The following is a 10,468-nucleotide window of genomic DNA, read 5'->3' as shown; positions in this document are numbered from 1 at the left end:
ACTTATGCATCGAACCCAAGGCAAAGAAGCAAGGCAACTCATGTGCATCAGAATGTTCCACTTTCAGTTTTCAACTATATACATACGTATGAAGTAATACAAAATGTACTGCCCAGATATAAAAAGATGCGGAGAAAAAAAAGAATTAACAGGGAGAGGAAAAGGTGTACAAAATGAAAAGAATATTCGGAACCTACAATTCGACTCTCCTCTCCCTGTAACAGAAAGTTCGAGTAGAGGCCTATGTATGGGACTATACTTACGTCCATCTTTAAGGACTTTCACGGTCCCCATCGATAAAATGAACAAATCATCCGTAATCTCTTCCCTACCAGATACAATAAAAGACCCAACAGCACCTCAAAGCACTTGCTAGCGGTCAGTGACAACTCCCCTTTATACTGAGAGCCTGCACGTGCTTAGCCGTTTCGCAACTTTACGACTAAAAAGGCATATTTTTCGTGGTCGCCCAAACCGATTCAGTGATTATCACCATCATTTTTGCAGTTACCACAGAGCTGGAACGTGTGACCCTTTCTCGGTATCTGTGCACTCTTTTAACATAGAGAGCACCATCCTAGGCTTATGTATTGATCACACAACAAAACTTGATATTTACATCTTCCAGCAGCCTCGTGAAGGGTGTCGATATGAAGGGGACAAATTCCAGTATCAAAGTTCCACTTCCTGGAGTTCGTCGAAGCTTCCTCCACCATTCACGGGCATTCGTGACAGAGGAGATCGATCACTGGGCATAAAGGATGAAGGGGGCATGCCCAATTGCTCCCCAAGAGGCCTGATGTCAGCGCCTTTAGGGGGATGATTGAAAGAGTCATTGAAGCTCCCACTCCATGAAGCTGTGCGGCGTGAGTTACTTTGGAAGGAACTATGTGCATCCACCATTGACCCTCTTCTCGGGATATTTCCCGTGCTTGGGAACCTCTGGATGCCCGCAGTTTGTATAGGGGCTGAAGAAGAAGAGGGCAAATCAAAAGCTGCAGATGTTGAGGGAGCTTCATTTGTTGCAGGCTCTTCCTGTGTACTTTCCGCTATCGACTCCATTTGTTGCTGTTCAGCTGATGCTGCTACTGGAGCGGGAATAAAGAACTTCGGGGTACCAGTGCTAGCGGTGGGTTTAGCTGCTGGGACAGATGGTGACTGGAATAGATTTGCTGGGCTCCCACCCCCTTTATTGAAGGTGTCGACGTACCTGAGGAAAGTATAAACACAAAATGATAAACTCACTACAGATAAACAAATAAACGAGGGGAAAAAAATTCAGTAAAGAGTCAGCTTGGCTCAGGAAGAGTCCTCTCCATTTATTATCATGGTAAATGAAGGAGAGAAACATGTGGGGTTGGATTTCAATACACATTATATAATTGCAAACAAGCTCATTCCATGGGTTTTCTAATTGTTTTGATCATTCTCCCATATAAAAGAAAGAACAGTAGAAAATTTCTCCAATATTCTAGAGGCCAAATGTACAAATGCACTTCAATCATCTAATAAATGCGAAGCCATTGGATGTATTTGATTATTCTGGGTAAAGTCTACCGACAAGCAACAGGGAAACGTGAAGAATAATAACATATAAAAATGAAATAAACTCTTCGTACCTCGCGCGAATACCCATCCGTCCACGGGCTGAAAATTGATTAGAGCTAGGAGGCATAGGGGGCATTCCTGAGGTCTGCCCTGGAAGTGCCATTGGACTCTTGAAATCTGTTGGACTTCCATTGGCAACGAATCCTTCACTCTTAAGAGCTGACTTCAAGTTGTAGTCAGATGTCCCATTCTGGAATGCCGCAGTCGTTGGAGGAGGAGCCAGCGCAGCTTCCTCCGCAGGAGGTTCAGCGCCTTCCTCTACCCATCTCTTGAGCTTCTCATCGTAATAGAATTTGTTCTTTTCACCCAATTTTGCCTGGAATTAAATGGCAGTTGATTATTTAAATACCATGCTTCAAATATATATCTATATATATAGTGCACAAAGACCCTCAATGTCACAAAATAAAACAATAGTAACACAAATTACCTGCTTATCGGAGCGGGGTCTCAAGACCAGTCCCACCGTCTTCTGCAACAGCTGCGAACCAAACCCGAATCGAGCAAAGCGGGATGTGCCCCCTGAAGCAGAAGCTCTCTCTCCACTAGCTGGACTAACTTCACTTGACGGATTAACCTGGGATCATACAGCTCAAATTCAAGATTAGCTTTGGATGAACAGAAGTAAAAAAGGAAAACAAATATCATCTAACTGAAACAGGTAAGGAATTAGGGACCTGTCTCGGGCTACGGCCAAAATCTGGTTCAGATACACTTCTGTTCTGAACAGTCATTCGGTTGTTATCGCCTGTCCACTCACTTATAGGTTCCATGGACAGAGATGGCACTAGTGATGGCACAGCCGTAGATGATTGACTGTTCAAAGCTTTCTGGTCCATTGGACGGTTAAATTGCTCGCTAACTTGCACAACTCCTGGGTTTATTGATGGAGCAGGAGGAGGTAAGCCACCACCATTTACAACCCGATGTGCAGTGCTATCAAAGAAGTTGAGCAATTTCCCAACCAATTTCGCAGGAGCTAAATTTGCAGAATATCCACCCTGCAAAGAGCACGGGTTACTTCAAACATACCGGCTACTTTTTCTTTCATCTTTGCTATAAATAGTCATGACCAAAGAGGACTCTACCTGCTGATGAGTTCTTACTCTATCCTCTAGTGACACCACCACCTGCTTCCACATCTCTACTTCAGGTGCTCGGCCAGTTTTCAGAGATCTTAACAAGGCTTGGCAGTACCTAAAATAAAACCCAAGAAATAAGGTTAACCTGTAAAAAAGCACCAGCAGGGTGCCAATTGAAAGAAAAATATTCCAGACTTACTTCAGGGAGTCTGAAACCTTTCCCACCTCAGCCAGCATGTGAGCATAGATAATTTTATAAGGCTGAAAAGGTAGCAGAATGAACTGAGAGTTCCCAAGCACCTTCGAATATTCATATAACTCAGTTCTCTGTTGAAACAACAGCAGAGTCACCCAATAAATATCAGTCCTGAATTTCAATTTTGTACAACATGATGCTCCCTGTGGAGGAATCAACACAGTGCAGAAAAATTGACTCAACGGTATAGAGCGAACAGCATTTGGATGGGAAAGGCCACGAAAGATCTCTCTGTCTATACTTCAGAAAGATTTTCCCCGACTTCCACCTCTCCCCCATGCTGCCCCACCCCCACCCCCCCTTTCCCGAGTGGATAATTCATACTTCAGAAAGTTCATAAGATAGGACGTACATATTCTTTTGAAAATTGCATGATGCTCAAATCTACATATAGGTACCTATCACTTAAGCCCATGTATGCATCTTAAATTCAAGAAAATATTTGAACAAAAATGACTATTGAACTGCCAAACATGTACGTTAATTTTTTAGCGGCAGACCAAGGAAAGCAACTGCAAAAAAAAATCAAAACTAATATCTATAAGAAATATAGGGCACCTGAATAGCATCCGGGCTAGCATAAGTTCGTGGACATTTCCAGTGATCCGCTCCAACAAGGCACATTCTTGCACTATCTGAATAAGACTCAAAGTTCGCTTCTGCGACTAGATAACATAAATGTGCTGCCATGTTCTGGAGTGTGAAATTTGTTAGATGCAGCTTATAGAACTTTCAAGAAACAATACAAAATATAGAGATTGCAATATAACATACCTCACTCCTTTCCTTCCATAAGCAGTCCCCTAGATGCATTATTACAAGTTCATCATCCTTTGTTCTGTTTGCTGCAATTACAGCAAGATTTTCCTCCCAGTCCTCAAGCATACAGTTGGCCCCAATCTTACAATATATTACAAAACAAGTAAATGTCAACCGTCATTATTCATACATAACAAGATTGTGATACTGTTCTTAACTTTTGAGCTCAGAAAACACAAAGAAATCTAGTCCTGGACTCTAATTGGTGCATGAAACCTCTACATTATGCCATTATTTTCTTTCAGCATCTTTTTTCAAATAAAAGAAATTTTCACTTGAATCACAAAGCCAGAGATACCTTTGCACCAGTAATAAAATCTAGAAGATTACAATCCCAAGAGTCGAGGATCCACAAAAGAAAGCAAAGACCTATTTGAGCATTAAATGCCACTGCAAAGTAATACCTGTGCCTGCTGCTGAGACATTGGTGCATGAGAAACATTGGCAATGGTGGTGGTTTCTGCTGAAAAAACTTCAGCAGGTTGCCCTGCAATCAGTAAGCATAATGTCCGCAAAGGTGATCCTGGTACCAACTGACGGAGTGCCATTTGCTTTACCGTATCTACATAGTACTACAGTGACAAAGGCCAGATACCCTCAGAACACAATAAGAGAAGCATAGGATTGTATGCAACTTTACAGAAATGTTGGAAAAATAAAGAAGCCTAAAAAGAACCTGATCCCCAAGTTGTGAAGCGAGTACAAGGGCTGGTCCCCACAATTGACCTTCTTGGGCAAGTTGCAGAGCCTCTTTCTTCTTACCAGACACTAGAAGATTCTGCACCTCAGATGCGGTTGCCTGCAGAAATCATGGATTATGGAAATGGTCAACTGGCTTAGAGAGTATAAGGGAAAGACTTCAGAGGATTTCAAATACCTGGACTTGTCCTGCAGGAGGCAATAACTGCAAGCACTGTCTTTGGGCAACATAATCACCAAACTGTGCACTGTTTCTCTTTGCAGAAGCAAACAATTTAGCAACTGCTACTTCAGGACTATCACCTTCCTGTACATAAGAGTAACACAAGCCATATATGTCAACTGACAAATGAAAGGACCCTGATATAAAACAAAGAATTAAAAATTGAAGTATAGAACGATAAGACCATCAAAGTAGCATTAATCCATATCATCTCTGTTAATCCATCATAAGGGCAGATATAACTAGCAAGTCAATAACAGCAAACATGTACCAAAGAGACCTACTGCACCTTTTCTTCTTAAAAGCATAATTGGAACACATTACGTAAAGCACATGCTAACAAACCACAACAAAAATTGTCATAAGTAATGGATTCTCAAAATGTTTGCTAACACTAAGGCATAAAGGATTAAAGTTCCATTAGGATGCTCGTAAAAAGGAGCATTTTCGAGAGTGCAATTTAAACACGATACACAGCAGGTTGTTAGGTGATTACTGGTAAAAAATTAACTTTATGGTAAGATTCCTATTTTTTAAGAACAAACTTATTATCTCTTATAGCAAGATACTTGCTATCTATTAGATGAATTATTATTCTAAGATAAACTTATTATTTGTATAAAATGTTATTTGATAAATAGTAATTAAACATGACATATTCTCGGACATAGTTTGATTGGAATTTTCTGATTGCAAACAAAGAGAATTATGCATACCAGGTTCGGACATGGTTTCACTTTAGAAAGGTAGAAGAAGGGAACAAGCAAAAGAGGCAGCATTTTAGGATGCTCTTAAAATTATTGTCCCCTACTATTTAGCTAACCATGAAGATGAACATCACCAATATTCAGGAATTTCAAGTCAATTTTAACACGTGAGAATAGCGCCCAATTCAATGTAAACTCAAAAATTAACAAATCAAAGTGGAAACAGCAGAATGATTGAAAATAAGTAAACATCTGAAACTTGGCACACAAGCACGCAGATGAGCATCCAACAGACAATCTAATAACTTCTTATCAACCTAGAATCTCAAAGAAAAGATTCCTAGCCAGGTCAACGTTAAAAAAAGTGAAGAATTGCAGTTTACCTTCAATGCTGTGTCAGTGCCGAAAGGAGATCGAAGTTTACCATAATGTTGACAGGCTATCTTTAACAAAGATAGAAGCAACCTCAAAGTTTCAGCTCTTCTATAATCTAGACCTGATGACTCACAATTCCCAATCCTCTCATCGATCCATTTATTCAACTCTTTGTTTCCAACATTTCCACCCACCAATGGACCAGGAAAAGACTGGTGGCACAGAGCACTAAAATAGCCTGAACCACCGAATCCAATGGTAGAGCCACCGTCATTCTTCTGCACAACTTCCATAATGTTGAGCATAGAAATTGAACCAATAGCCGAATCCTTCACAAGAAAAGGACAGATGGTCAGTGCAGTCTATGGCAGGATTACTACTCTAACAAAGAATAGTGCTCTCCAAATCCAAAGAGAAGGTAATCAAAGAGCAGATAAAACATAAAAGAAAGCCAAGGCCGCATGTGAAACTTCTCACAAAGTAGCGAAGCGATGTTTCAGGTAAAAGAATCTCTCCTCAGTTTTGGAGAAAGCAGATAAAATATAAAGGAAATCGGGTCCTGAAAAAGGACAGTCAAGACTAACCTTGGTTGCAAATGATAAGTTACTGGCATCCTTCATGACTATGAGTTTCCCCCCAAATCCAAATGTAACCAAGGCATGAGCAGGACGTCCTGCAGATGATCTTCCAACATTATGAGTATGTGAAAAGTCATTTGGAGTCTGAAAAGGCTGCTGGGAGAAGCCTGTTGATTTCTGAATCTGATAGATGTCATTTGAGAAATGACCTTGGCCCCTTTGCTCAGCCAGTGGCTGATTAGCTGGCTGACTAGGAATAAAGCTTGGCATCCCAATTGTCCCATTGGCCTTACTGTGACTTTGATGTAGCATGCCATAAGACGCACTTGAGGGAAACGAATTAACAGAGCTCTGATTTTCGATGTGGTTGTCTGCACTTGAAACATATGAAGCATCAAATTGCCGGTATCCCCCAGCTTGCTGTGCCCATGCATAATCTGCATTCTGTTGGTTGTACTGCCCAACCCAGTGATTATCTTGGCTATCAGCGAGGTGGCCTTGTGATGCATAATTGTTTACTTGCCCATAGTCGCCATAAATGCTACCATCATTATGAGAATTTTGATTCTCACGGCCTTGTGATGCATAATTGTTAACTTGCCCATAGTCACCATAAATGCTACCATCATTGTGAGAATTTTGATTCTGGTGATCATGAGATTGGCTGGTTGATTGATCCGAAGATGTATAGCTCTCTAGCGTAAGCCACTCTTGCGCAATCATGTCATAGTACCAACCAGGAAACTGAGGGTCAAAAACCATATGTTCTGGGTACCCATTATTTCCTTCCGAGCCTTGATTCCAGTTAGAGACTGTCTCAGTTTTCCCAGTTTCATTGACTGTTCCACCAACAGACTGAGCACTTTGCTGCAAATAAGAAACCTCAGTTTTTTCCTGAAAACTACCAGCAGATTCATTCACTGCAGCACTATCAGAGGTCTCTTGAACATTCATATTGCCATCGCTACCATCAACTTGATACCACTGTTGAGTATTTGGGTCATATCTCCAACCTGGAAATAAATTTTCCCAATACTGACTACTATTCAAATCCTCCATGTTACCACTTTGATCTCCACCTGCCTCATATCCTTGGCCCCCTTCATATTGTGTATAACTAACCACATTGCCTGATCCATCAGCCCCATATTCTGCACTACTAGATGCAATTTTAGCCTCACTACTAAAACTTTGCTCCACATTCCCAGGAAAATCTCCACCACCACCGCCCAAATCAGAGAAAAAATCAGAGTATGAGCCAAACCCACCGGTACCGGTACCGGTCCCGCTCTGGGTCGTGGAATCTGCATAAAACGAATTCCACCCCACTTCCTTGATCCCCCCAACATTTTCAACATTCTTGCTCTTAAACATGTTGGCCATTCCCTCCGATGCTAACCTTTTCTCATTTGATGCAACGAGTGTATCAAACTTGAACGAATTTGAGTGTGCTAACACATTACCCTCTACTGTGACTGCAGATGGAAGCTCAGAACTGGCATCACCAAGATCTCGTTTCACCATCGCCTCAGACCCACTTTCAGTCGTTGAATTGTCCGTGCAAGTAATTGCACTTACTTCCGGCTCAACTACACTGTCGAAATCAAGCGAACTCGATGAGGGCAGCACCTTATTCTTGTCCTCCGTAGAAGTATCCACTGATCCATCATCAAAATCAACAGAATCACTTCTTGCTCCCTCCTTGAGCTCCCCCCTCGCACAGCTGTCTTTGATGCTTAAATTAGAAAAGGCATCAGCAACACCAGGATCAGACTGAAGGACTGGTCCAGGGGGCTTAAGCTCATCATCATCATTCACCAAATTATCAAAGAAATCCTCGTCAGTCTGATCCTCCATATCAAATGGAGGATTACTAGCCATCGAACGAAAACCCTAACTACGACCTACGCCCTCGATCCTGACGTAATTCACACTGTCAAATCCGATTAACCTAGAATTTGGCGCGAAATCACTCCCAAGGCTGGGAAACCTCGACGCCGTCAGCTGCGTAATCACGCTGACCGCAAGATCCAGAGCAGACGCACCCAAAATCGCTCCTCAAAACCGATGACGGGCGATCCCAGACCCCAAATCGATCATAAGTATCGCCCGAGCAGAGAGATCTAGGGTTTATGAGGTCCTCCCGATGCTCGGATCATAATCGGGGCAATTTCACACAGAGCTGCAAAATTAGACTTCAAATCAACGCATTGAACACAGCCTACGAGCATGGAAATCCGACGGAAGCAAGAGAACTTACAGATTCAAGGTCGAGAGTCGGGAGAGGAAATGTAAACGAGAGAGAAGGAAGAAGAAGAAGAAGAAGAAGAAGAGATGCAAACACAGGGGAGAGAGAGAGAGGGACCAAAATTTCGCATCAACCCACCCACCAAGAGCTTTTTTTTTTTTTAGTAGTTATAATTTTAATTTATATATATTTTTGGATGAATATTTTTATTTATATGTAATTTTGGTTATTGTCGGAGTAATTGTCTTACGACAGTTTTGGGGATTTTCTCTTTTTCCACTTTTTGTTATCTTTTGCCTTTTTGAGGTTTAAAAATTAAATTAAATTTTTTTTTTTTGCCGCCAACTACGTAGGCAGTCGTATGGGCTGCTGAAACGTGGGCTGGCTACTCACTCCCTCCCCTCCGAAATTTTTACAAGATTTTTTGCCAAAAAAACAAAAATAATACGCTTTGATCTTTTTACCATATATACGTAGCATATATTAAATATGTTCAGCCGAAATATGCATATATTAAATGGATATGAATGGGAACGCTGACAATGAGATTTTCCCATGCAAAAAGTTTTAAGCCATGATTTTATAATTTTTTTTCACTCTACTTCACTTATTTTCAATTTAACAACACAATTATTATATTTTTCATTTTTTTCAATCTTTTTAATCATTTAATTCAATTTTTAATACTAAATTTTCTCGATTATTCATTATTTTTTTCATTATTCAATAACACAATCATTAATTTGTCTCAATTATTTATTTTTTATTTTTATTTTTCTCATGATTCAACAACACAATAATTATAACTCTAAATAAATATAATTATTTGTAGTTGAACTGGAATTGAGCGAAACACTCCATTTCCAAATAAAGCCTAAATTGATTATAACAATATATTATGTATTACATTTGTGAAAAATATATTATGCATAAGAAGACCATAAAACTATTCCTCCATGGACATTTGGTACGCAGCAATCTATTTACATTAGCTGTAATATGACTTTTAAATTCCCAAGAGTCAACACACAGGACACTTCCATATTGGACTCGCACGTTATTATTGCTCTCCCAAACCGCATTACTAAAGCAGGCCCCCATGAGGATGGGTGTGTGAATTACCACCTCCTGGCAGGGGCGGAGCCAGCATATTAGCAGGGATAATTGTCCTCCCTGAACTTTAAAGTCCCGTTTAATTTCAGAGTTAATTAGTTTTAACTTTAACTCAACACACTACACAACAAAAATACACATTTCTCAAGTCAAATTTATAATCACATCTCACTTATCATTTTCCACAATCAAAATTAAAATAAAAATCAAAGTAACTTTAACTCTGAATCCAAACGGCCGCTAATTTTTTTAAAATTTTATCCCAAAATTATATTTATTATAATACTTTTGCCCCCCTAGACAAAAATCCTGGCTTCTTCCTTGCCTCCTGGTAATCCTAATTTTCGAATTCGCCATTGGCTTCGTCATGCATCTCTCCACCTTTGACCATACCAGCAAATACCATCGCTACCGTCTCAACCGCCATCCACCGCCACCGCCAACCATCTCTGCCACTGCCACCTACCACTGTTGTCGCAATTCTAGTGATCGTCACACCTCCGTCACGCCCTAATTCTTCTTCTTCCTCTTCTCTCTTACCACCAGAGATTGGGATTTCAAATCAAAGCACATAGTTTCATTTTGGAAAGGCTTTAATTGAAACCTCGAGTCTGGACTTGGAGAGAAGAAAATGTTGCAAGCAGCAAAGGCGGGCTCCGATGGGATTCTTGGAAAGACTAGGACCTTGTTTGGAAATAAAGTTTAGTTAAACTCAATTCAATTCTAACCATGTATATATATATATATATATATATATATA

General features: G+C 40.4%; 1 protein-coding gene across 1 annotated transcript; it reads right to left on the bottom strand.

The window, feature by feature from the left end:
* Positions 1 to 41: 41 nt before the first annotated feature.
* On the bottom strand, positions 42 to 8,767 carry LOC116192378 (protein transport protein SEC16A homolog). The gene is made up of 14 exons (XM_031520918.1): positions 8,608 to 8,767; positions 6,354 to 8,529; positions 5,778 to 6,098; positions 4,643 to 4,771; positions 4,442 to 4,564; positions 4,170 to 4,337; positions 3,721 to 3,846; positions 3,505 to 3,639; positions 2,890 to 3,017; positions 2,697 to 2,805; positions 2,286 to 2,609; positions 2,039 to 2,185; positions 1,620 to 1,924; positions 42 to 1,210 (listed from the first exon to the last, which is right to left on the bottom strand). The coding sequence occupies exons 2-14, from the start codon at positions 8,226 to 8,228 to the stop codon at positions 673 to 675; spliced, it is 4,428 nt and encodes a 1,475-aa protein (XP_031376778.1). The 5' UTR covers positions 8,229 to 8,529; positions 8,608 to 8,767; the 3' UTR covers positions 42 to 672.
* Between the last annotated feature and the right edge of the window lie 1,701 nt (positions 8,768 to 10,468).

The sequence above is a fragment of the Punica granatum genome, chromosome 1 (genome assembly GCF_007655135.1).
Source record: "Punica granatum isolate Tunisia-2019 chromosome 1, ASM765513v2, whole genome shotgun sequence".
NCBI classification, from domain to species: domain Eukaryota; kingdom Viridiplantae; phylum Streptophyta; class Magnoliopsida; order Myrtales; family Lythraceae; genus Punica; species Punica granatum.
This window is presented reverse-complemented; position numbering and strand designations above follow the sequence as displayed.

Excerpts from the sequence above, each read along its gene's own strand:
- LOC116192378 (XM_031520918.1), bottom strand. The coding sequence starts at position 8,228 with ATGGCTAGTAATCCTCCATTTGATATGGAGGATCAGACTGACGAGGAT. Across the intron at positions 4,772-5,777 it reads GCACTGACACAGCATTGAAG|GAAGGTGATAGTCCTGAAGT; the intron begins GTAAACTGCAAT and ends TCTTATGTACAG. Across the intron at positions 1,211-1,619 it reads CGGATGGGTATTCGCGCGAG|GTACGTCGACACCTTCAATA; the intron begins GTACGAAGAGTT and ends TACTTTCCTCAG.